Here is a 26,732-nt window from a genome sequence, read left to right as displayed (position 1 = left end):
GGTTCTTGGGTTATGGTTCTTGGGTTATGGTTCTTGGGTTAGGGTTCGGGTTCTTGGGTTATGGTTCTTGGGTTAGGGTTCGGGTTCTTGGGTTATGGTTCGGGTTCTTGGGTTATGGTTCTTGGGTTAGGGTTCGGGTTCTTGGGTTATGGTTCTTGGGTTAGGGTTCGGGTTCTTGGTTGGGGTTGGGGTTCTTGGGTTATGGTTCTTGGGTTAGGGTTCTTGGGTTATGGTTCTTGGGTTCGGATTCTTGGGTTATGGTTTTTGGGTTATGGTACTTGGGTTATGGTTCTTGGGTTCGGATTCTTGGGTTTGGTTCTTGGGTTATGGTTCTTGGGTTCAAATTCTTGGGTTATGGTTCTTGGGTTAGGGTTCTTGGGTTATGGTTCTTGGGTTAGGGTTCGGGTTCTTGGGTTAGGGTTCTTGGGTTAGGGTTCGGGTTCTTGGGTTATGGTTCGGGTTCTTGGGTTATGGTTCTTGGGTTAGGGTTCGGGTTCTTGGTTGGGGTTGGGGTTCTTGGGTTATGGTTCTTGGGTTAGGGTTCGGGTTCTTGGGTTATGTTATTGGGTTAGGGTTCTTGGGTTATGGTTCTTGGGTTCGGGTTCTTGGGTTATGGTTCTTGGGTTAGGGTTCGGGTTCTTGGGTTATGGTTCTTGGGTTAGGGTTCGGGTTCTTGGGTTAGGGTTTGGGTTCTTGGGTTATGTTATTGGGTTAGGGTTCTTGGGTTATGTTATTGGGTTAGGGTTCTTGGGTTATGTTATTGGGTTAGGGTTCTTGGGTTAGGGTTCGGGATCTTGGGTTATGTTATTGGGTTAGGGTTCTTGGGTTATGGTTCTTGGGTTATGGTTCTTGGGTTATGGTTCTTGGGTTAGGGTTCTTGGGTTAGGGTTAGGGTTCTTGGGTTATGTTATTGGGTTAGGGTTCTTGGGTTAGGGTTCGGGATCTTGGGTTATGTTATTGGGTTAGGGTTCTTGGGTTATGGTTCTTGGGTTAGGGTTAGGGTTCTTGGGTTAGGGTACTTGGGTTATATTATTGGGTTAGGGTTCTTGGGTTATGGTTCTTGGGTTATGGTACTTGGGTTAGGGTTAGGGTTCTTGGGTTAGGGTACTTGGGTTATATTATTGGGTTAGGGTTCTTGGGTTATGGTACTTGGGTTATGGTTCGGGTTCTTGGGTTATGGTTCTTGGGTTATGGTTCTTGGGTTAGGGTTAGGGTTCTTGGGTTAGGGTACTTGGGTTATATTATTGGGTTAGGGTTCTTGGGTTATATTATTGGGTTAGGGTTCTTGGGTTATGGTACTTGGGTTATGGTTCGGGTTCTTGGGTTATGGTTCTTGGGTTATGGTTCTTGGGTTAGGGTTAGGGTTCTTGGGTTATATTATTGGGTTATGGTTCTTGGGTTATATTATTGGGTTAGGGTTCTTGGGTTATATTATTGGGTTAGGGTTCTTGGGTTATGGTACTTGGGTTATATTATTGGGTTAGGGTTCTTGGGTTATATTATTGGGTTAGGGTTCTTGGGTTATGGTACTTGGGTTATGGTTCGGGTTCTTGGGTTATGGTTTTTGGGTTATGGTTCTTGGGTTAGGGTTATGGTTCTTGGGTTATATTATTGGGTTATGGTTCTTGGGTTATATTATTGGGTTAGGGTTCTTGGGTTATGGTACTTGGGTTATGGTTCGGGTTCTTGGGTTATGGTTCTTGGGTTAGGGTTCTATGAGCACATAGAATTTAATTGGTTAGAGGAATGTGTTTAAGTGCATTTTTAAGCTTCTTATATGTAATTTGAAATGTTTGATGACATGAACATGTGGAAACTTTAGAATCCGAAGCCCATCAGAGATAAGGAAATGTTAAACATCTGAACACATCTTTATTGATCATGTTTCAGATCCTGCCGGCTCGTGTCTTTCTTTTGACTCTCAGCCAGTACGACAGCGAAATGTCAAAGAAATCAAACCAAGATTTATTTCAGCAAAAAGCACGAGTGCTTCTAAAGCCGCAGTTCAATGGCTAAATGGGAATTTTTCACTAAAACTAACACAAAAAACTTTAACTACTTAATGGCACAATAACGCATCCAGGTGAAGTTCTAAACATTGTGGAATGAGAGAAAGTCTAAAGGTCAGATTTGACTTGGTTTAGTCCGGTGACAGCAGGAGGCAACACTCTGCAAAGATGGAGAAAAGGATTTAATCTGCAGCATAGAAGCTGGACCCACAGATGCTTCAGGCGTGTACAGAAACGCAAAGAACAATCCAACAAATATAACCTAACCTCCGAAATGTGCCAACCACAGGATTCAGGCCTAAACAAGCCAACAAAATCCGAAAAAAGCAGCCGAGGAATTCAGTGTTAGCTCAGTACCTCTGAAGCAGTTTTCTGTTTATCATATTTCATACTTCAGAGAACACAGATCCACATCTGACAGTCTACAGAATTAAAAACCAAAGCACAGAAGTAGAAGTATGCTTCCCCGGGGGACAGAGAAGCTGATTAAATGTATGTCGTGTCTTTACATGCTGGGGCTCCTCAGGTTGGTGAACTTTAATCATTTAGTCAGCTGTGAAAACGATGAGATGTTAAAACCTCAGTCAGAAAAACCTTTCCTTAAAACAGAAGTTCATCAGTTAAATCCCAAAGGTGTTATAGCGCCTGCAGATTCAGATACCGTTCAGTTAGAAAGTGTAAAATAACAGCTGATACAGTATATAAACCTCAGACCTCTACAAACTATCTGCAGCTTCCAGCCAGAATGCATCCGTCACCACCAGCTGTTCTACCTCTAACTGCCGGTTTTACCTCTAACTGCCGGTTCTACCTCTAACTGCTGGTTTTACCTCTAACTGCCGGTTTTACCTCTAACTGCCGGTTCTACCTCTAACTGCTGGTTTTACCTCTAACTGCCGGTTCTACCTCTAACTGCTGGTTTTACCTCTAACTGCCGGTTCTACCTCTAACTGCTGGTTTTACCTCTAACTGCCGGTTCTACCTCTAACTGCTGGTTTTACCTCTAACTGCCGGTTCTACCTCTAACTGCTGGTTTTACCTCTAACTGCCGGTTCTACCTCTAACTGCTGGTTTTACCTCTAACTGCCGGTTCTACCTCTAACTGCCGGTTTTACCTCTAACTGCCGGTTCTACCTCTAACTGCCGGTTTTACCTCTAACTGCCGGTTCTACCTCTAACTGCCGGTTCTACCTCTAACTGCTGGTTTTACCTCTAACTGCCGGTTCTACCTCTAACTGCTGGTTTTACCTCTAACTGCCGGTTCTACCTCTAACTGCTGGTTCTACCTCTAACTGCCGGTTTTACCTCTAACTGCTGGTTTTACCTCTAACTGCCGGTTCTACCTCTAACTGCTGGTTTTACCTCTAACTGCTGGTTCTACCTCTAACTGCTGGTTTTACCTCTAACTGCCGGTTCTACCTCTAACTGCCGGTTTTACCTCTAACTGCTGGTTCTACCTCTAACTGCCGGTTCTACCTCTAACTGCTGGTTCTACCTCTAACTGCTGGTTTTACCTCTAACTGCTGGTTCTACCTCTAACTGCCGGTTCTACCTCTAACTGCTGGTTCTGGTGTCAGAGGAGACTTGTGAAAGTAAGAGCGAATGTGGACCTACCTGCTCCTGCTGCCACTCTGGAGGAATGATCCCATGTGGGCAGGTAACAGCACACCTGAGGTGCACAGCGCCCCGGGCTGTAGCTGTGAGAGGAGCTGACAGGAAGACTGAGAAAATCTCTTCTGAGGAAAAACTGCATTCATCCAAAGTTCCGGATTTAGGGTAGGCTCAGGATCTGGATCTATCCGGATCCACACATTAAGTGCCACATCCGGCCCGGAGCCGTTTTGGATCCGTGTATGATACTTATAATGGAGGTGGAATCATTTGGTCCAGAACCTTTATTTATTATGAATTTATTAACAAAAGTATACACAGATAAAAACTTGCTTACCAACTAGAAATGACTCCATAAAAACCCCACCAGTTTAGCCTTATACACCTGAAAATGATTTATTGTGAAGCTGCTAAAGACCCAATGAAGTGGAACTGAGTTCACTTCAAAGAGCTGGCACAAACACCAGATTGACCAACACATCACTACAAGTGGCTAATAAGATAATGGACACAAAAAACATGAAAAAATGTGATGGAAATTTTTAAATGTATTTATTAATACTCACACACTCATTTAAATTAAAAAAAAAAATAAACAAGAACTGGCATAACATGTGCTGTGCTGTGACAGAATCTGTAATCACAAAAGGAGATTTTCAATTAAGTTATCATCATCCGCCATCATAATCACAATTTGTAATGTGACAGGATACACATAGCGATGCACTCCAAAACAGACAATGTCACATACTTCAGACATAGAATTTCTAAATATAGGAATGCAGTTTAAGACTAACAAAAATAACCTGTGTACAGTCAGCTTAGATGAATGAGTGATGAGTGAATGAGCATGGTGTGCAGCATGTCCTTAAAACATCTGAGGAAACTGGACAAGTGGAGGACAGAAGAAGAAGTGTCAGGCCTAAAGAACTATCTCCAGCAGATGAACAGGATCTGAAAGTGATGTCCTTAAGAAAGAGGAAAACATCCAGCAAAGACCTGACACAGCAGCTGAGAGATGCATCTGGACCTGTTACCATGGAAACATCTGCTGCTGAACAGGTTAAAGTGCTGCTGCAGCCGAAGGCCTCATGTGCTCATTGTTAACCCTTTCAAAGGCTTTGTGTGTGCTAAAGAACACGTGCTGACTCAGCACGCTGACACAAAAAGCAGCGAGCAGCACTCAGGTGTATAAAAGCCGCGAGCTCTCACAGGTGAGCACGCAGTTCAGCTCCAGCAGCTCAGAGCAGCCAGCCACAGAAACAAGATGTCCGCCGCCGACATGAACATGATGGGCAGGGTGAGTCCCAGCACGCCACTTTCTGCTCACGTTTCTTCAGTCACGTGACCTTCTTCTGCTCTGGAATTCATTCTGTCTCCCCTCAGATCGTCTTCTACGAGGACAGGAACTTCCAGGGCCGCTCCTACGAGTGCAGCAGCGACTGCGCCGACATGTCGTCCTACCTGAGCAGGTGTCACTCCTGCAGGGTGGAGAGGGGCTGCGTCATGGTCTACGACCGCACCAACTTCATGGGCAACCAGTACTTCATGAGGAGGGGCGAGTACTCCGACTACATGAGCATGATGGGGATGAACGACGGCATCAGGTCCTGCCGCATGATCCCCATGGTAACCACTCAGCCAGTCACAGCACAGAACACCTGATCCCCATGGTAACCACTCAGCCAGTCACAGCACAGAACACCTGATCCCCATGGTAACCACTCAGCCAGTCACAGCACAGAACACCTGATCCCCATGGTAACCACTCAGCCAGTCACAGCACAGAACACCTGATCCCCATGGTAACCACTCAGCCAGTCACAGCACAGAACACCTGATCCCCATGGTAACCACTCAGCCAGTCAGAGCACAGAACACCTGATCCCCATGGTAACCACTCAGCCAGTCACAGCACAGAACACCTGATCTCCATGGTAACCACTCAGCCAGTCACAGCACAGAACACCTGATCTCCATGGTAACCATGGGTTTCTTCATGTTGAACACAGTACAGAGAGGAGCCGATTGAACCCTGATTATTGATTATCGGTCTGTTCTGATTATCGGTCTGTTCTGATTATTGATTATCGGTGTGTTCTGATTATTGATTATCGGTCTGTTCTGATTATTGATTATCGGTGTGTTCTGATTATTGATTATCGGTCTGTTCTGATTATTGATTATCGGTGTGTTCTAGTACCGCGGCTCCTACAGGATGAGGATCTACGAGAGGGAGAACTTCGGAGGCCAAATGTACGAGATGATGGACGACTGCGACAACATCATGGACCGTTACCGCATGTCCAACTGCATGTCGAGCCACGTGATGGACGGCCACTGGCTGATGTACGAGCAGCCCCACTACAGAGGCAGGATGATGTACATGAGGCCCGGAGAGTACCGCAGCTTCATGAACATGGGCATGGGCCACATGAGGTTCATGAGCATGAGGCGCATCATGGACTCGTACTACTGAGCAGCAGCAGCCGCCCAGCTGAGACACAATAAAGCCCCGTCTGCTTAAGACACGTTTTCTGTCTTTCCTCCACCTCTGCACCATGACCTGCTTTATCAGTACAAATACGTCAATCGCATTAAATCAACGAGTTAATTCATTTGCACCTTTCAAATGATCAATGATCCACTGAGCATTTTTCCAGCATTTAAACCCTTTAAATATCAGCCGTTCGAGTCCTCCTTCATGATGAGTGAAACAGGCGAAGACCCCGTCAAACACAAGCCAAAGAGCCCGATGGGATTAGACACACATATTACTCCTGTGCTGGACTATTATTCTTCCGTTTCCGTCATGAATTTAGATTCTCTTCTAGTCTTGCAGCGATGGTCCGACCGGCACAAAAAGACCGGCAAATTACGTTTGGCTCTCATTAGTCGAAAGGGATTCCGGCAAAATGGGAAAACTGTGGATGGGAAAATGCATTGAAAAGCACTTAATGAGTCCATTTTAGGGCTCAACGAGCGCCAAAATGGCCTATTTTAGAGGCCTTATGACTCAGCCATAAAGCATCACACAGACCTCATTCAAAGTTTATATGTGACAGGAGACTCTCGGCTTTAACTGAACCAAAGGGTTTGTTGATACATTATACAGCTTTGACACAACGGCAGTTTACGTTTTAGGTAGACTACATCTCAGTTGAGGTGTCTCTCCCACTCTGTTTCTCACTCTAATTTCGATACTGCACCAATTCCTCGAACAAATGTCTCTCATGTCCAAAATATCTGCCCAAATTGGGCAGATATGAAGTATCATATTTTGATGCTTCATATTGTCCAGATCGGACAAATTTTGTTTCAAAACGTAGGCATTTTTGTCCTCTTTCACCCTAAGTCACTCATTGAGCTCTGCCACACATATTTCTTACAAATTGCCTCTGAGCCCAGAGGTCGCCTCTCCATTTCCATTATAAAAGGCCCAAAGTCATCAAATTAAGGTGAAAAATCATTTTAAAACTGCCATAGAAAACGAGCCACACATAGTAGCCGAATGAAAATCACACCGCTGGCTTCTGCCGTCTCTTGGGGCGCTGACGGTTCAAGAATTATTCGGATAAGACTTTTACTTTTCAAACAGCGACCGTTTGTTCGAGACAGTCGAGTGCAGTCAAAATTATAGTCTAATTTTAAGAAGCCATAGTGTGCGTACATGTGTCAGTTTGCTCTCTGTCCAACACAGACGAGCCGCACCTGCTCCTGTTACCGGGGCAACGCATTAGGAGCCCGCACCTGCTCCTGTTACCGGGGCAACGCATTAGGAGCCTGCTCTGTTCTAAGACTGCTTATGAGGGCAGAGCCAAGATGGCTGCCCTGTTATAACAGCTTCATGTTATAAATCTGATCTGCTTTTCTCCTTTAAACTGAAAGTGAGGGGAAGTATGCAATGGGAAAATGCATTGAAAACCACTTAACGAGGCCATTTTGAAAATGCCATAAAAGCTGTATTTTAAAGAGGACCTTGATAAAAATGACGTAACTGTCTTCATCAGACCGGTCTTAAAGGCAAAATCGATTGAAAAGCACTTAACATGCCAAAAATGCCAAAAACTTCCCTATTTTGGAGTTCAACTGAACTAAAGGGTTTGTTGATAGGACGGGCAGTAGATTGGCACCCATCAAAATATCAATTCTATTCAATGTACAATTGGTAAAGGCTACAGTGACATGAAACTGAAATTTAATTTGTTGGAGGAGGATCTGGACCAAAGCCAGTCTCAAACATTTGGTCTCGCTGCAGCCATTTTCTGATTCTTTGTGAACAGATCTTACGGAGTTAGGAGTCCTCTCCAGGACTTTTAAGCTCTCCTACATTGAGGTGCTACTTTTAGGCCTAAAATCCTTTATGAATTGCGCCAAGTGAAAAAAATGAGGAGTCCTCAATTTAAGACCGGCACGCCCATTATTTTTTAGGAGTTTCTCCTAAATTCACCAGTTAGGAGCTTCTTTTAGCCCCAAGATCCTTTGTGAATACGACCTCTGATCCAGGACCTGGGAGAAAACCTCCCTGCTCCCCTGGTCAGCCGGAGGAAACGTTCCTGGGGAGGCCGAGTAGTTCATCCCAGCAGGGCGACTCGTATTCGTACAGCATATTTTAATCGTTGCCCAGTCCTATGAAATGGATCCTAATTGGATTAAACTGGACTACCTTTGAGTGCCTTGTTGTAATTGAATTCAGGGTTTTCTGGTGAGACGGACAGAAGATGTTTGGGGATAACAGTGTTATCAAAACGTCTAAGAACGGTCGAACATCTATCGTCTCTGTACAGTATGTTATAATTCTGTACATTAATGTAACAGAACGACAGTTCAACATGTTAGAAAACACTTTTATTCAGTAGATTTACACGTGAAAAACAACTAGAAAACTGAGAACCAATCGGATCGTTGATCACATGACGGCGACTCGCTGCACGCTGAGCCGCAGTTTGGTCATCTGATGCACGACTTTGTGATACTCGTCCAGTTTGTCCCGAACTTTGTTGTGAAGCTGAAACACACGTTTGGTCAGTGAGATGAGGCGTTACACAGGTAAACAAACAGTCGGGGTAAACAAACAGCAGCGGTAAACAAACAGAAGAGGTAAACAAACAGCCGGGGTAAACAAACAGCAGAGGTAAACAAACAGCAGAGGTAAACAAACAGCAGCGGTAAACAAACAGCTGGGGTAAACAAACAGCCGGGGTAAACAAACAGCCGGGGTAAACAAACAGCAGAGGTAAACAAACAGCAGCGGTAAACAAACAGCTGGGGTAAACAAACAGCCGGGGTAAACAAACAGCCGGGGTAAACAAACAGCAGAGGTAAACAAACAGCAGAGGTAAACAAACAGCAGCGGTAAACAAACAGCCGGGGTAAACAAACAGCCGGGGTAAACAAACAGCCGGGGTAAACAGGAAGTGACTCACGGTGCTGTGGGTCTGCGTCTCGCTCAGCGCGTGCAGCAGCTGGTCGATGGGCGTGTACGGCAGCCAGGCGGGCGGAGACGTGGCGGACAGCGGCCTCTGAAACACAACGACCGCACGTTGGGACACGTTGGAACACGGCGCCGCCGCGGTTGGAACATCGCAGGGATGCGTGCAAACGTACCTCTATCCCAAAGTACTGGTGACCTCGGCCCAGAACGGCGTCAACGTATTCCAACACGAGCTCCGCCGCCGCCTCCAGGAGGTCGAACTTCAGGAACAGGCGGAGCAGAGACGGAGGATCGAGCCGCTGTAAACAACAACAACAACAAACGTAAACCACCACCGTTCACCACAAACATGGTTGCACCGTCCCATGATGCCCTGCACTGTTGGACATAAGCCCCGCCCCCTCTCACCTTGTAGGACGCCAGCAGCCAATCGGGCAGCGGGACGCCGTGTGACAGCAGCTTGTGGACGACGTGCTGATGGTGCTGCCCATTGGTGGAAGGATACGTCTCCAGGTAGGACGCCAGCAGCCGCCACGCCTCGTCTGCAGCGCTGAGGACAGAAGAAGAAACGTGGGCGTGGTCAGAGCAGGCTTCTGATTGGTTACAGCTCGAGTCTGCAGACATCCCACCTGGACTCTTTGGTGTTGACTACCGAGAGCTCATTAGCAGCCAACCAGCTCCAGGCTTCATTCTGAGACTCCTCCCCCCCAAACTGCAGCTTGATGCACCTGAACACAAACAGGTAAACAACACACAGGTAAACAACAAACAAGTAAACAACAGACAGAAAGGTAAACAGCACACAGGTAAACAACAGACAGGTCAACAACAAACAGAAAGGTAAACAACAGACAGAAAGATAAACAACAGACAGGTCAACAACAAACAGAAAGGTAAACAACAGACGGGTAAACAACAGAAAGATAAACAACAAACAGAAAGGTAAACAACAGACAGGTAAACAGCACACAGGTAAACAACAGACAGGTCAACAACAAACAGAAAGGTAAACAGACGGGTAAACAACAGAAAGATAAACAACAGACAGAAAGGTAAACAACAGACAGAAAGATAAACAACAGACAGAAAGGTAAACAACAGAAAGGTAAACAACAGACGGGTAAACAACAGAAAGATAAACAACAGACAGAAAGGTAAACAACAGAGAAGGATAAACAACAAACAGAAAGGTAAACAACAGACGGGTAAACAACAGAAAGATAAACAACAGACAGAAAGATAAACAACAGACAGAAAGGTAAACAACGGACGGGTAAACAGACAGAAAGGTAAACAACAGACGGGTAAACAGACAGAAAGGTAAACAACAGACGGGTAAACAACAGAAAGATAAACAACAGACAGAAAGGTAAACAACAGAGAAGGATAAACAACAAACAGAAAGGTAAACAACAGACGGGTAAACAACAGAAAGATAAACAACAGACAGAAAGGTAAACAGACAGAAAGATAAACAACAGACAGAAAGATAAACAACAGACAGAAAGGTAAACAACGGACGGGTAAACAGACAGAAAGGTAAACAACAGACGGGTAAACAGACAGAAAGATAAACAACAGACAGAAAGGTAAACAACAGAGAAAGATAAACAACAAACAGGTAAACAACAGCCAAACAGCCAGGGACTCACTTGAAGGTCAGACCCTCGAACACCGGACTCAGGTTCAGGCTGAAGGTCCGACACAGAGCCAGAGCCGAGTCAAAGAGTCCGCTTTGGACCAGCAGGGTAACGAGCTCCGGCGCCGACGCGCTGCCTACAAACACAAACAGAGATGCTGACACGGCATCATAAACAGTTTGTTCTCTACCTGGATTTAACCAAAACCATCAGAGGTGGGTTCAGAACCGGCAGAACAGACTATGATCAGAACCAGGGGTGGAGAAACATTTCTCTGTTCACACAGAGACCTTGTAGAAGGTGCCCTGGCGTTCTGGATGGTCTCAATGAGGTTCCGAGGCAGTTCTACCCGTTTTAAATCCACTCAGACACCTCTTCTCCTGAGTGGTGCTGCCGGCCTCGGTGCGCTCGGACTCAGAGAGAGGAAAATGGTGGTCTGACTGGTGGTTTCCTTCTGTGTAGCTTAGTGTTAGCTTTGATGCTAGCTGTAATGTTTTATCGTATGTCACTTTGGATGAAAGCGTCTGCTAAATGCATGAACAATTACACTGAAAATCACGCTTTTGGGCTCCTGTTAAAGAAATGAGAGTGCACGTAAACCTGCGATGGTGGCGGAGGGCGGGTGGTGCTGAGCGAGTGTGAGGCGGGCTCGGGACAGCAAGTATTCCTTCTCCAGGTCCTTCAGCTCCAGGATGTCGACCTGACGTCTGCCGGCAGCTGGAAACAGAAGGTACAGAGTTCAGCAGCTTCTCTGACATCACCAACAGGAGACAGCACCAACAGGCGACATCACCAACAGGAGACATCACCAACAGGAGACAGCACCAACAGGCCACATCACCAACAGGAGACAGCACCAACAGGAGACAGCACCAACAGGAGACAGCACCAACAGGAGACAGCACCAACAGGAGACAGCACCAACAGGAGACATCACCAACAGGCGACAGCACCAACAGGCGACATCACCAACAGGCGACAGCACCAACAGGAGACATCACCAACAGGAGACATCACCAACAGGAGACATCACCAACAGGAGACAGCACCAACAGGAGACATCACCAACAAGAGACAGCACCAACAGGAGACATCACCAACAGGCGACATCACCAACAGGAGACATCACCAACAGGAGACAGCACCAACAGGCGACATCACCAACAGGAGACATCACCAACAGGAGACAGCACCAACAGGAGACATCACCAACAAGAGACAGCACCAACAGGAGACATCACCAACAGGCGACATCACCAACAGGAGACATCACCAACAGGAGACAGCACCAACAGGCGACATCACCAACAGGCGACATCACCAACAGGAGACATCACCAACAGGAGACAGCACCAACAGGCGACATCACCAACAGGAGACAGCACCAACAGGAGACATCACCAACAGGAGACATCACCAACAGGAGACATCACCAACAGGAGACAGCACCAACAGGCGACAGCACCAACAGGAGACATCACCAACAGGAGACATCACCAACAGGCGACATCACCAACAGGAGACATCACCAACAGGAGACATCACCAACAGGAGACAGCACCAACAGGCGACATCACCAACAGGAGACATCACCAACAGGAGACAGCACCAACAGGAGACATCACCAACAGGAGACATCACCAACAGGAGACATCACCAACAGGAGACAGCACCAACAGGAGACAGCACCAACAGGAGACATCACCAACAGGAGACAGCACCAACAGGAGACAGCACCAACAGGAGACAGCACCAACAGGAGACAGCACCAACAGGAGACAGCACCAACAGGAGACAGCACCAACAGGCGACAGCACCAACAGGAGACATCACCAACAGGAGACATCACCAACAAGAGACAGCACCAACAGGAGACATCACCAACAGGCGACAGCACCAACAGGAGACATCACCAACAGGAGACATCACCAACAGGAGACAGCACCAACAGGCGACATCACCAACAGGCGACATCACCAACAGGAGACATCACCAACAGGAGACATCACCAACAGGCGACATCACCAACAGGCGACATCACCAACAGGCGACAGCACCAACAGGAGACATCACCAACAGGAGACAGCACCAACAGGCGACAGCACCAACAGGCGACAGCACCAACAGGCGACAGCACCAACAGGCGACAGCACCAACAGGAGACATCACCAACAGGAGACATCACCAACAGGAGACATCACCAACAGGAGACATCACCAACAGGCGACAGCACCAACAGGCGACAGCACCAACAGGCGACAGCACCAACAGGAGACATCACCAACAGGAGACATCACCAACAGGAGACAGCACCAACAGGAGACAGCACCAACAGGAGACATCACCAACAAGAGACAGCACCAACAGGAGACATCACCAACAGGAGACATCACCAACAGGAGACAGCACCAACAGGCGACATCACCAACAGGCGACATCACCAACAGGAGACATCACCAACAGGAGACAGCACCAACAGGCGACATCACCAACAGGAGACAGCACCAACAGGAGACATCACCAACAGGAGACATCACCAACAGGAGACATCACCAACAGGCGACAGCACCAACAGGAGACATCACCAACAGGAGACATCACCAACAGGCGACATCACCAACAGGCGACAGCACCAACAGGAGACAGCACCAACAGGCGACATCACCAACAGGAGACAGCACCAACAGGCGACAGCACCAACAGGAGACATCACCAACAGGAGACATCACCAACAGGAGACAGCACCAACAGGAGACAGCACCAACAGGAGACATCACCAACAGGAGACAGCACCAACAGGAGACAGCACCAACAGGAGACAGCACCAACAGGAGACAGCACCAACAGGAGACAGCACCAACAGGAGACAGCACCAACAGGAGACAGCACCAACAGGAGACAGCACCAACAGGCGACAGCACCAACAGGAGACATCACCAACAGGAGACATCACCAACAAGAGACAGCACCAACAGGAGACATCACCAACAGGAGACATCACCAACAGGAGACATCACCAACAGGCGACATCACCAACAGGAGACATCACCAACAGGCGACATCACCAACAGGAGACATCACCAACAGGAGACAGCACCAACAGGAGACAGCACCAACAGGCGACAGCACCAACAGGAGACATCACCAACAAGAGACAGCACCAACAGGAGACATCACCAACAGGAGACATCACCAACAGGAGACATCACCAACAGGAGACAGCACCAACAGGAGACAGCACCAACAGGAGACAGCACCAACAGGAGACAGCACCAACAGGAGACAGCACCAACAGGCGACATCACCAACAGGCGACAGCACCAACAGGCGACATCACCAACAGGAGACAGCACCAACAGGAGACAGCACCAACAGGAGACATCACCAACAGGAGACAGCACCAACAGGAGACAGCACCAACAGGCGACATCACCAACAGGAGACATCACCAACAGGCGACATCACCAACAGGAGACAGCACCAACAGGAGACAGCACCAACAGGAGACAGCACCAACAGGCGACATCACCAACAGGCGACATCACCAACAGGAGACAGCACCAACAGGCGACAGCACCAACAGGCGACATCACCAACAGGAGACAGCACCAACAGGAGACATCACCAACAGGAGACATCACCAACAGGCGACAGCACCAACAGGCGACATCACCAACAGGAGACATCACCAACAGGAGACAGTACCAACAGGAGACAGCACCAACAGGAGACATCACCAACAGGAGACATCACCAACAGGAGACAGTACCAACAGGAGACAGCACCAACAGGAGACATCACCAACAGGAGACAGCACCAACAGGAGACAGCACCAACAGGAGACATCACCAACAGGAGACAGCACCAACAGGAGACAGCACCAACAGGAGACATCACCAACAGGAGACAGCACCAACAGGAGACAGCACCAACAGGAGACAGCACCAACAGGAGACAGCACCAACAGGAGACAGCACCAACAGGCGACAGCACCAACAGGCGACAGCACCAACAGGCGACATCACCAACAGGAGACAGCACCAACAGGAGACATCACCAACAGGAGACATCACCAACAGGAGACAGCACCAACAGGAGACAGCACCAACAGGAGACAGCACCAACAGGAGACAGCACCAACAGGAGACATCACCAACAGGCGACAGCACCAACAGGAGACATCACCAACAGGAGACATCACCAACAAGAGACAGCACCAACAGGAGACATCACCAACAGGAGACATCACCAACAGGCGACAGCACCAACAGGAGACATCACCAACAGGCGACAGCACCAACAGGAGACATCACCAACAGGCGACATCACCAACAGGCGACATCACCAACAGGAGACATCACCAACAGGAGACATCACCAACAGGAGACAGCACCAACAGGAGACAGCACCAACAGGAGACAGCACCAACAGGAGACATCACCAACAGGCGACAGCACCAACAGGAGACATCACCAACAGGAGACAGCACCAACAGGAGACAGCACCAACAGGAGACAGCACCAACAGGAGACAGCACCAACAGGAGACAGCACCAACAGGAGACATCACCAACAGGAGACAGCACCAACAGGAGACAGCACCAACAGGAGACAGCACCAACAGGAGACAGCACCAACAGGAGACAGCACCAACAGGAGACATCACCAACAGGAGACATCACCAACAGGAGACAGCACCAACAGGAGACAGCACCAACAGGAGACAGCACCAACAGGAGACATCACCAACAGGCGACAGCACCAACAGGAGACATCACCAACAGGAGACAGCACCAACAGGAGACAGCACCAACAGGAGACAGCACCAACAGGAGACAGCACCAACAGGAGACATCACCAACAGGAGACATCACCAACAGGAGACACTCACCGAGCTCAGCAGGAAACTCGCCGTCAGAGTTCCTCTTCGGCGAAGTTCCGGGTCGCTCGTACTGCAGGTGACACACGTGGTTAATCAGTACCGGTTAGCTGTGTGTGTGTGCGTGCGTGGATGTGTGTGCATGTGAGTGTGTGCACGGACCGTGGTCCCGGCGGCCGGCAGGACGATCCAGGCGTACTCCGGCCTGATGAGGCGCAGACAGTTCAGAGCAGCCAGGTAACAGTTCACCTGTTTCTGGAGGCCGAGCCGGGTCCGGACCTCCCGACCGAGACGCATTCCAAACTCGAACATAACGGTCCCAGCTGAGGGCGCACACACGTGCAGAGTCAGGAGCAGCCGCACGCACGTGCACAGAGTCAGGAGCAGCCGCACAAACACACACCTGAAAACATGTGGCCCGTGTGTGTGCACCTTTTCTGTGTGTGTGTGCGTGTGTACCTTTTCTGTGTGTGTGCGTACCTTTTCTGTGTGTGTGTGTGCACCTTTTCTGTGTGTGTGTGTGCACCTTTTCTGTGTGTGTGTGTGCACCTTTTCTGTGTGCGTACCTTTTCTGTGTGTGTGTGTGCTTACCTTTTCTGTGTGTGTGCTTACCTTTTCTGTGTGTGCACCTTTTCTGTGTGCGTACCTTTTCTGTGTGTGTGTGTGTGTGTGTGTGCACCTTTTCTGTGTGCGTACCTTTTCTGTGTGTGTGTGCGTACCTTTTCTGTGTGTGTGTGTGCACCTTTTCTGTGTGCGTACCTTTTCTGTGTGTGTGTGTGTGCACCTTTTCTGTGTGTGTGCTTACCTTTTGTGTGTGTGTGCACCTTTTCTGTGTGCGTACCTTTTCTGTGTGTGTGTGTGCACCTTTTCTGTGTGCGTACCTTTTCTGTGTGTGTGTGTGCACCTTTTCTGTGTGCGTACCTTTTCTGTGTGTGTGTGTGCACCTTTTCTGTGTGTGTGCGTACCTTTTTCTGTGTGTGTGCGTACCTTTTTCTGTGTGTGTGCGTACCTTTTTCTGTGTGTGTGCGCACCTTTTCTGTGTGTGCGTACCTTTTGTGTGTGTGCATGTGTGTACCTTTTCTGTGTGTGTGTACCTTTTCTGTGTGTGCGTGTGTACCTTTTCTGTGTGTGTGCGTACCTTTTCTGTGTGTGTGTGTGCACCTTTTCTGTGTGTGTGTGTGCACCTTTTCTGTGTGTGTGTGTGCACCTTTTCTGTGTGCGTACCTTTTCTGTGTGTGTGTGTGCTTACCTTTTCTGTGTGTGCGCTTACCTTTTCTGTGTGTGCACCTTTTCTGTGTGCGTACCTTTTCTGTGTGTGTGTGTGTGTGTGCACCTTTTCTGTGTGCGTACCTTTTCTGTGTGTGTGTGCGCACCTTTTCTGTGTGTGTGTGTGCACCTTTTCTGTGTGCGTACCTTTTCTGTGTGTGTGTGTGCACCTTTTCTGTGTGCGTACCTTTTCTGTGTGTGTGTGTGTGCACCTTTTGTGTGTGTGTGCACCTTTTTCTGTGTGTGTGCGTACCTTTTCTGTGTGTGTGTGTGCACCTTTTCTGTGTGTGTGCGTGCACCTTTTCTGTGTGTGTGCGTACCTTTTTCTGTGTGTGTGCGTACCTTTTTCTGTGTGTGTGCGTACCTTTTTCTGTGTGTGTGCGTACCTTTTCTGTGTGTGTGTGTGCACCTTTTCTGTGTGTGCGTACCTTTTGTGTGTGTGCATGTGTGTACCTTTTCTGTGTGTGTGTACCTTTTCTGTGTGTGTGTGTGTACCTTTTCTGTGTGTGTGTGTACCTTTTCTGTGTGTGTGCATGTGTGTACCTTTTCTGTGTGTGTGTGTGTGTGTACCTTTTCTGTGTGTGTGTACCTTTTCTGTGTGTGTGTGTGTACCTTTTCTGTGTGTGTGTGTGTGTGTGTGTGTGTACCTTTTCTGTGTGTGTGTGTGTGTGTGTGTGTGTGTACCTTTCCTGTAGTTATGGCGTGCGATGTGGAAGGCGTACAGAAGGTCGTAGTAGTTGTGTGTCAGCAGGTCCAGGCTGCGAGCTCGAGACTCGATGATGCCGACCACCTGAGGATCACATGATGTTTTTATTCTGATCAGTGATCGATCAGAAATCGATCATAACCGTGTGTGATGACATCATCAACCTCAGAATGGGGTTATTAACCATTTGAGCTCAGGTAAAACCTGATCAACAGAGCATTGGGCCTCATGCAACAACCGCTCGCACAGATTTGTTCTTAAGTCCTGCGTACGAGTGATTTAAGAGAATGTATACTTTATAATGTATAATTTATAAATAAATATATACATTATTCTGTTTGACTTAAATTATGCACCAATTGAAGGTTAATCTGACTCTGGATATAACAAGGTCAATGGGAAGCGTAACCAGCGGCTGACTTGATGCTTTTGGATGCCTTAGCGCAGTGGTTCTCAACCGGTGGGGCCCGCCCCTCTGGGGGTGCGCGGACACTCTCCCGGGGGGGCGCGAGTAGACTACAGGATGAGAAAAATAAAAAAATCAAAAAAACAGGAAAAAAAAAATATTAAAAAAAAAAAAAAAAAATCACAAAAATTCTCTCCTCGAAAATTCAAGAAGTTGGACTATTGTTTGTCTAGTTTCATTTCAAATTTACCAGGGGTAGTATTTTGAGCCTGCGACGTCACGTAACGTAACGTGTCGTGGGGGTGGTGTCGGGAGGAGGGGGGGCCCCGCTTGCAAAAGGTTGAGAACCCCTGCCTTAGCGGGTCAGGCTCTTGGAAGAGAGCGTGTGTTCCGAGACCGTGTAGATATCCTGGAGAGACAGACGAATGGCTGACATCCTGATTTAGATGGCCAAGGACTGTGCTGCTGCAAATATGCAGCTTGCTGCCACAACTCCAGAGAGAAACACGCCGATCAAACCCAATTCCACCACATGTCCAGGTCCTCACCACCCTTGGATTTTTGGCCACTGGAACCTTTCAGAGGGAGATTGGAGACAGATCGGGGGTGTCCCAGTCCTCTGTGAGTCGTGCGCTCCCCTTGGTGATCAAAGCTCTCATCAGTTTATCACGCATGGTACATCAGATTCCCAAACACCGCTGTCCAACAAGTACAGATTAAGAGGGACTTTCATGCCGTGGCTGGACTGCCAAACATCTCTGAAAGCAGAACTTCAGTCTCAGAGTCCCTAAAGTTGTTCTTTCTGGATCTCTGAAAGCAGAACTTCCAACTGCCAAAATGCAGCTAGCTAACCCAATCCCAGGCCCAAATGCAGCTAGTTAACCCAACCCCAAGCCCAAATGCAGCTAGCTAACCTAACCCCAGGCCCAAATGCAGCTAGCTAACCCAACCCCAGGCCCAAAGGCAGCTAGCTAACCCAACCCCAGGCCCAAAGGCAGCTAGCTAACCCAACCCCAGGCCCAAAGGCAGCTAGCTAACCCAACCCCAGGCCCAAAGGCAGCTAGCTAACCCAACCCCAGGCCCAAAGGCAGCTAGCTAACCCAACCCCAGGCCCAAAGGCAGCTAGCTAACCCAACCCCAGGCCCAAAGGCAGCTAGCTAACCCAACCCCAAGCCCAAAGGCAGCTAGCTAACCCAACCCCAGGCCCAAAGGCAGCTAGCTAACCCAACCCCAGGCCCAAAGGCAGCTAGCTAACCCAACCCCAGGCCCAAAGGCAGCTAGCTAACCCAACCCCAGGCCCAAAGGCAGCTAGCTAACCCAACCCCAAGCCCAAAGGCAGCTAGCTAACCCAACCCCAGGCCCAAAGGCAGCTAGCTAACCCAACCCCAGGCCCAAAGGCAGCTAGCTAACCCAACCCCAGGCCCAAAGGCAGCTAGCTAACCCAACCCCAGGCCCAAAGGCAGCTAGCTAACCCAACCCCAGGCCCAAAGGCAGCTAGCTAACCCAACCCCAGGCCCAAAGGCAACTAGCGTGAGCCCAAGCGAAGGAGGCGGAGCCACTCGAAAACAAACAACACTCCATTTTTCGGGTCAGAAACAGGTGACCACCATCACCATTTTATATTCAATATTTATGTTTTTATTTCTGTGCATCATATGGCAGGCTGCAATCTATTGAGTTCAAATAAATACCGAATGTTCTAAATGACTGTATATACTGTTTTTATTCTTCAATCAGTTAATATGAACATATTTGATGTTAAAGATGTTCTAGAACATAAAAAATAACACCACAGTTACTTTGCTGAGTAACTAAGTACTTTTACAATGTGGTAACTGAGTTACTAACTCACTAATTACTTTTTGGTAGCAGTAACTAGTAACTATAACTAATTACTTTTTAAAAGCAACTTGGCCAACACTGGTCAGGGCTCACCTCATCGTGCAGGTTGACGTAGGGGAACCGGACCAGATCCTGCAGCTGGGAGCGCTCGCACAGGAACACCACCAGCTGACGGAGGCAGTCCAGCTGCATGCTACTGTCCGGGTTCTGGGTCAGAGCTTCGTAGGCTTCAGAGTTGTGGCCCAGGTCCAGGTGGTGCTTAAAGATCCGGGTCCACAGCGCCGCCTGCAGAGACGCCAGCATAGTTTATCGTTTACCGGTTTTCACCCGCCCGCCGCCTCCCACCCAGGGGCGTGGCTTAGCTTAACTTAGCTAAGGAAATAGATATAAATTAAAGATAAAGTACTAAAAATAGAAAAATGAATTTACCAACAAAATAGAGAAACAACAAATGTAATATACAAATAGTAACAATAAAAATAATAGAATTTATAAAACTAGTAGAAGGCGAGGGTGTATAGATGTGTTTTTGGTTACTATTTGGTGCATAAAAACAGAAAGCAGCTTCACCCGTCTTTTTATATTTCATTTTAGGAATATTTAATAAAGTAGCACCTGATGATCTCAGAGCTCGACCCGGAACATTCTGTGAGTAGTTCTGAAATGTACGGAGGCGCTAATCTATTCAGAGATTTAAAAACCAGGAAGAGAATCTTAAAATCTATTCTAAAACAGGAGCGTGTCTACGGGGGGGCTGTCCGTCCAAAGAAAACTGGCCAGAAAAAAGGCCACGATTCATTATCTCCGTTTGTGCTGATAGAATAAATGCAGGTGGTGATTTAAAAAAAAAGGGCATACATCTGCAATGTTTATAGCTTTATTTATTTTTTGTTATCATGTCCCCCCCACCCACCCCGTGCGTTTGCATGCATCATACAAGTTCTACATTTCTTTACAAAAAACAAACAAACAAAAAAAAAATCATTAAAAAAAAATCCACACTGTTAACAAAATTGACGGTCATGATTTATGCTAGTGTGGCCATATTTTCATTACCGAATTGAATTATTATTATCATTATAATTTAAATTTTTATTATCATTATTATTATCATTACTATTTCTATTATTATTATTATGCTTGAAGTTGTAGTAGTGGTTTTCCACCGATTTTTTCAGGTATTGTTTTCTGCCCCCCCAGATGAGCTAACTGCCCCCCCACACATGCCATTCTGCCCCCGCCACCCGCCCACCTGACTGCTGACGTCGCCCGCGGCCTCCGACACAGCCAGAGAGGCGAGCTGGATGATGAGCTCCGGCAGGCCCCCGTCCTCCAGCAGCCGCAGGACCTAAAGGCACAGACGGAGCGGCGTGACTCGCTGTGACATCACACAGGTGACATCACACAGGTGACATCACACAGGTGACAGGCAGGCGGCAGGCGGCCCACCTTGTTGTAGAACTGTAACCGGGGGCTGCAGGCCGCCTCCTCCTCCTCGCTGCTGGTCAGCTTCATCAGAAACTCTTCCTTCTCCACCTCCGACGCCGCCTCCTGGAAGCACTGCAGAGCCTGAAAGGACAGGAAGTGACATCATAGCGAGCCGCCACAGCGAGCTAACCCTAACCCGCCACGGCAGAACGCGGTCGCCGCCGTCGACCCACCTTCTGACCCTCGCCGCTGGCCAGGAAACACTGAGCCAGCAGGAAGCGGCAGGAGCCGATGTTCACCTGACACCACGGACCAATCAGCCGCACGTACTCCTGAGACGGGAAACAAAATATATGGAAGAGTTGTGGAAAGAAGAAAAATTATTATTATTATTAATAATGTTATTATTCTATATAACAGTTAGAGTTAGAGTTCAAGGGTTAAAGGTTAGGTTAGAGGTCAGGGGTTAAAGGTCAGGTTAGAGGTCATGGGTTAAAGGTTAGGTTAGAGGTCATGGGTTAAAGGTCAGGTTAGAGGTCATGGGTTAAAGGTTAGGTTAGAGGTCAGGGTTTAAAGGTCAGGGGCTAAAGGTTAGGGGTTAGGTTAGAGGTCATGGGTTAAAGGTTAGGTTGGAGGTCAGGGGTTAAAGGTCAGGTTAGAGGTCATGGGTTAAAGGTTAGGTTAGAGGTCAGGGGTTAAAGGTCAGGTTAAAGGTCGGGGTTAAAGGTTAGGGGTTAGGTTAAAGGTCAGGGGTCAAAGGTCAGGTTAGAGGTCAAGGGTTAAAGGTTAGGTTAGAGGTCAGGGTTTAAAGGTCAGGGGTTAGGTTAGAGGTCATGGGTTAAAGGTCAGGTTAGAGGTCAGGGGTTAAAGGTTAGGGGTTAGGTTAAAGGTTAGGTTAGAGGTCATGGGTTAAAGGTTAGGTTAGAGGTCAGGGGTTAAAGGTCAGGTTAGAGGTCGGGATTAAAGGTTAGGGGTTAGGTTAGAGGTCATGGATTAAAGGTTAGGTTAGAGGTCAGGGTTTAAAGGTCAGGGGTTAAAGGTTAGGGGTTAAAGGTTAGAGGTCAGAGGTCGGGGCTCCGTAGGTACCGGCGTCTGTACTCCTCAGAAGCAGGAAGTAAAAGTGAGAGATTAGCTCGTGGCTCAGAGTTCTGACCATGACAGAACTTCCTGTCGGCGTTGGACTCACCTGCAGCTGAGCGTACTGACAGTTGGCCATCAGAACCTCGGGGAACTGGAAACCAGGGTTACTGGGCCAACTGGGTTGGATTGGTTAAGACAAACAGGACTTTCAGATGGAGACAGGAAGTGGTCACCACCCCTGGCTGCTCTAATGGAGACAGGAAGTGGTCACCACACCTGGCTGCTCTAATGGAGACAGGAAGTGGTCACCACCCCTGGATGCTCTAATGGAGACAGGAAGTGGTCACCACCCCTGGCTGCTCTAATGGTGACAGGAAGTGGTCATCACCCCTGGCTGCTCTAATGGAGACAGGAAGTGGTCACCACCCCTGGCTGCTCTAATGGAGACAGGAAGTGGTCACCACACCTGGCTGCTCTAATGGAGACAGGAAGTGGTCACCACCCCTGGATGCTCTAATGGAGACAGGAAGTGGTCACCACCCCTGGCTGCTCTAATGGTGACAGGAAGTGGTCATCACCCCTGGCTGCTCTAATGGAGACAGGAAGTGGTCACCACCCCTGGCTGCTCTAATGGAGACAGGAAGTGGTCACCACCCCTGGCTGCTCTAATGGAGACAGGATGTGGTCACCACCCCTGGCTGCTCTAATGGTGACAGGATGTGGTCACCACCCCTGGCTGCTCTAATGGAGACAGGAAGTGGTCATCACCCCTGGCTGCTCTAATGGAGACAGGAAGTGGTCATCACCCCTGGCTGCTCTAATGGAGACAGGAAGTGGTCACCACCCCTGGCTGCTCTAATGGTGATTGGACCAGCAGCTCGCTCGTTCTGATTGGACAGAATTCGGTTCAGGAGCCGCTGGTGTGAAGGAAACAGAACTTACTGTAAAGTTCCTTAAATGGCTCGATTCAGTCAGAGTTTAATTTTCTTAACAACAAAGATGCGAGTTCATCCACTTCTGTTCTCTCATAACTGCACGTTTTTATAAAATAACTTCATATCAAACCATTGATCAGTTCCCCCCAACAAACGAACCCCCCCCCGGGCCGTGCTCGGCCAATAAAACAGCTTCCTGGGTCGGGCAGAACAAAGGATACAGCAGCTGAGCCAGGAGCTGAACCACGTTGGAGATCATGTGACTCCAGAGGAGCTGAGAGTCGCTCTGCTGCTGAGAAAACATCTGAGAGATGATGATCCTCCGGCCGACCGTCTGATAGAAGAGCTCCACCACCGTCTGAGGACTGAGCCCTGCAGAGAAGGACGGGTTAGCTTAGCCCCGCAGAGAAGGATGGGTTAGCTTAGCCCCGCAGAGAAGGACGGGTTAGCTTAGCCCCGCAGAGAAGGACGGGTTAGCTTAGCCCCGCAGAGAAGGACGGGTTAGCTTAGCCCCGCAGAGAAGGACGGGTTAGCTTAGCCCCGTAGAGAAGGACGGGTTAGCTTAGCCCCGCAGAGAAGGACGGGTTAGCTTAGGACGGGTTAGCTTAGCCCCGCAGAGAAGGACGGGTTAGCTTAGGACGGGTTAGCTTAGCCCCGCAGAGAAGGACGGGTTAGCTTAGGACGGGTTAGCTTAGCCCCGCAGAGAAGGACGGGTTAGCTTAGGACGGGTTAGCTTAGCCCTGCAGAGAAGGACGGGTTAGCTCAGGACGGGTTAGCTTAGCCCCGCAGAGAAGGACGGGTTAGCTCAGGACGGGTTAGCTTAGGACAGGTTAGCTTAGCCCTGCAGAGAAGGACGGGTTAGCTTAGGACAGGTTAGCTTAGCCCTGCAGAGAAGGACGGGTTAGCTTAGCCCTGCAGAGAAGGACGGGTTAGCTCAGGACGGGTTAGCTTAGCCCCGCAGAGAAGGACGGGTTAGCTCAGGACGGGTTAGCTTAGCCCCGCAGAGAAGGACGGGTTAGCTCAGGACGGGTTAGCTTAGCCCCGCAGAGAAGGACGGGTTAGCTCAGGACGGGTTAGCTTAGCCCCGCAGAGAAGGACGGGTTAGCTCAGGACGGGTTAGCTTAGCTTTACCTGTGCGGGTCTCACCTGGTCGGAAGCAGGCGGCAGGTGTGTCCGACAGCTCCAGGTGGGTCAGGTGCTGCAGGTTCATGTCTCTGAAACACACACAGCGACATGATGCCAGTGGACAGGAGACGGTTAAACCTGAGTGTTTGGTACTCACATGGTGTCCAGGGGGACGGGGGAGGTGAGGCTCTGACTGACGTGACTGAGGAGGTGATAGGAGGAGAGCAGGTGGGAGGTCCGAGGAATCAGGTCCTGCTGGAACTGCAGCAGCTGGGCGCCTCCGCCCAGAAACACCTGGACACACACAGAGCTTCCTTCCATCAGACTGCGTCCAGCTTTACAGAGAGCAGTCAGTTTGGGATCCAGCGCTTATTCACAGCACTGATTTAATCCAAGGTGCCATGGTTCGTGTCCCCTGGTTCGTGTCGCCCTGGTTCGTGTCCCCCCGGTTCGGGTCCCTCCGGTTCGTGTCGCCCCGGTTCCTGTCCCCCCGGTTCCTGTCCCCGCGGTTCGTGTCCCCCCGGTTCGTGTCCCCCCGGTTACTGCCGCCCCGGTTCGTGTCCCCCCGGTTCTTGCCGCCCCGGTTCCTGTCCCCCCGGTTCCTGTCCCCCCGGTACGTGTCCCCCCGGTTCTTGCCCCCCCGGTTCTTGCCGCCCCGGTTCCTGTCCCCCCGGTTCGTGTCCCCCCGGTTCTTGCCGCCCTGGTTCCTGTCCCCCCGGTTCTTGCCCCCCCGGTTCCTGTCCCCCCGGTTCCTGTCCCCCCGGTTCTTGCCCCCCCGGTTCTTGCCGCCCCGGTTCCTGTCCCCCCGGTTCGTGTCCCCCCGGTTCTTGCCGCCCTGGTTCCTGTCCCCCCGGTTCTTGCCGCCCCGGTTCCTGTCCCCCCGGTTCCTGTCCCCCCGGTTCGTGTCCCCCGGTTCTTGCCGCCCCGGTTCCTGTCCCCCCGGTTCCTGTCCCCCCGGTTCTTGCCGCCCCGGTTCTTGCCGCCCCGGTTCGTGTCCCCCCGGTTCGTGTCCCCCCGGTTCTTGCCGCCCCGGTTCTTGCCGCCCCGGTTCTTGCCGCCCCGGTTCGTGTCCCCCCGGTTCTTGCCGCCCCGGTTCCTGTCCCCCCGGTTCTTGCCGCCCTGGTTCGTGTCCCCCCGGTTCTTGCCGCCCCGGTTCCTGTCCCCCCGGTTCTTGCCGCCCCGGTTCTTGCCGCCCCGGTTCCTGTCCCCCCGGTTCCTGTCCCCCCGGTTCGTGTCCCCCCGGTTCTTGCCGCCCCGGTTCCTGTCCCCCCGGTTCTTGCCGCCCCGGTTCTTGCCGCCCCGGTTCTTGCCGCCCCGGTTCTTGTCCCCCCGGTTCGTGTCCCCCCGGTTCGTGTCCCCAGGTTCCTGTCCCCCCGGTTCTTGCCGCCCCGGTTCTTGCCGCCCCGGTTCTTGCCGCCCCGGTTCGTGTCCCCCCGGTTCTTGCCGCCCTGGTTCCTGTCCCCCCGGTTCTTGCCGCCCCGGTTCCTGTCCCCCCGGTTCTTGCCGCCCCGGTTCCTGTCCCCCCGGTTCGTGTCCCCCCGGTTCTTGCCGCCCCGGTTCCTGTCCCCCCGGTTCTTGCCGCCCCGGTTCGTGTCCCCCCGGTTCTTGCCGCCCTGGTTCCTGTCCCCCCGGTTCTTGCCGCCCCAGTTCCTGTCCCCCCGGTTCTTGCCGCCCCAGTTCCTGTCCCCCCGGTTCCTGTCCCCCCGGTTCTTCCCACCCCGGTTCCTGTCCCCCGGTTCTTGCCGCCCCGGTTCCTGTCCCCCCGGTTCTTGCCGCCCCGGTTCGTGTCCCCCCGGTTCTTGCCGCCCTGGTTCCTGTCCCCCCGGTTCTTGCCGCCCTGGTTCCTGTCCCCCCGGTTCTTGCCGCCCTGGTTCCTGTCCCCCCGGTTCTTGCCGCCCCGGTTCCTGTCCCCCCGGTTCTTGCCGCCCCGGTTCTTGCCGCCCTGGTTCCTGTCCCCCTGGTTCCTGTCCCCCCGGTTCGTGTCCCCCCGGTTCGTGTCCCCCCGGTTCGTGTCCCCCGGTTCTTGCCGCCCCGGTTCCTGTCCCCCTGGTTCCTGTCCCCCCGGTTCCTGTCCCCCCGGTTCGTGTCCCCCCGGTTCGTGTCCCCCGGTTCTTGCCGCCCCGGTTCCTGTCCCCCCGGTTCCTGCCGCCCTGGTTCGTGTCCCCCTGGTTCCTGTCCCCCCGGTTCCTGTCCCCCCGGTTCGTGTCCCCCCGGTTCGTGTCCCCCGGTTCTTGCCGCCCCGGTTCCTGTCCCCCCGGTTCCTGCCGCCCTGGTTCGTGTCCCCCTGGTTCCTGTCCCCCCGGTTCGTGTCCCCCCGGTTCTTGCCTCCCCGGTTCGTGCTTCCTGCTCGTGTTCGTGTGAATGAAAGTGAA

General features: G+C 50.5%; 2 protein-coding genes across 3 annotated transcripts in view; one reads left to right on the top strand and one right to left on the bottom strand.

Annotated features, from left to right (window-relative positions):
• The first annotated feature begins 4,841 nt into the window (after positions 1-4,841).
• On the top strand, positions 4,842-6,118 carry LOC142384846 (gamma-crystallin M3-like). Its single transcript, XM_075471156.1, has 3 exons — positions 4,842-4,920; positions 5,007-5,249; positions 5,821-6,118. Exons 1-3 carry the CDS (start codon positions 4,888-4,890, stop codon positions 6,097-6,099), a joined length of 555 nt encoding a protein of 184 aa, XP_075327271.1. The 5' UTR covers positions 4,842-4,887; the 3' UTR covers positions 6,100-6,118.
• Positions 6,119-8,446: 2,328 nt separating this feature from the next.
• Positions 8,447-26,732, bottom strand: part of nup160 (nucleoporin 160) — a 49,966-nt gene continuing 31,680 nt past the window's right edge. The window contains exons 16-33 of one of the 2 annotated variants that reach the window (XM_075470839.1): positions 24,518-24,654; positions 24,367-24,449; positions 23,457-23,607; positions 22,407-22,476; positions 21,454-21,552; positions 21,242-21,361; positions 21,045-21,140; positions 19,886-20,077; positions 17,523-17,628; positions 15,735-15,895; positions 15,585-15,645; positions 11,295-11,411; positions 10,707-10,830; positions 9,684-9,782; positions 9,463-9,604; positions 9,228-9,353; positions 9,047-9,142; positions 8,447-8,628 (exon numbers count right to left, since the gene is read on the bottom strand). In XM_075470839.1, coding sequence (XP_075326954.1) covers positions 8,530-8,628; positions 9,047-9,142; positions 9,228-9,353; positions 9,463-9,604; positions 9,684-9,782; positions 10,707-10,830; positions 11,295-11,411; positions 15,585-15,645; positions 15,735-15,895; positions 17,523-17,628; positions 19,886-20,077; positions 21,045-21,140; positions 21,242-21,361; positions 21,454-21,552; positions 22,407-22,476; positions 23,457-23,607; positions 24,367-24,449; positions 24,518-24,654 — 2,079 coding nt within the window. In that variant the 3' untranslated portion in view covers positions 8,447-8,529. The remainder of the gene's footprint in view (positions 8,629-9,046; positions 9,143-9,227; positions 9,354-9,462; positions 9,605-9,683; positions 9,783-10,706; positions 10,831-11,294; positions 11,412-15,584; positions 15,646-15,734; positions 15,896-17,522; positions 17,629-19,885; positions 20,078-21,044; positions 21,141-21,241; positions 21,362-21,453; positions 21,553-22,406; positions 22,477-23,456; positions 23,608-24,366; positions 24,450-24,517; positions 24,655-26,732) is intronic. The other variant, XM_075470840.1, reaches the window with a different exon arrangement.

This window comes from Odontesthes bonariensis, chromosome 7, assembly GCF_027942865.1.
Source record: "Odontesthes bonariensis isolate fOdoBon6 chromosome 7, fOdoBon6.hap1, whole genome shotgun sequence".
In the NCBI taxonomy this organism is placed as follows: domain Eukaryota; kingdom Metazoa; phylum Chordata; class Actinopteri; order Atheriniformes; family Atherinopsidae; genus Odontesthes; species Odontesthes bonariensis.
The sequence above is the reverse complement of the archived record's forward strand: the minus strand, read 5'-3'. Positions and strand labels throughout refer to the sequence as shown.

Coding starts and splice junctions, on each gene's coding strand:
- LOC142384846 (XM_075471156.1), top strand. CDS start 4,888: ATGTCCGCCGCCGACATGAACATGATGGGCAGG. Junction 4,921..5,006: donor ACATGAACATGATGGGCAGG/GTGAGTCCCAGC, acceptor GTCTCCCCTCAG/ATCGTCTTCTACGAGGACAG. Junction 5,250..5,820: donor CCTGCCGCATGATCCCCATG/GTAACCACTCAG, acceptor GGTGTGTTCTAG/TACCGCGGCTCCTACAGGAT.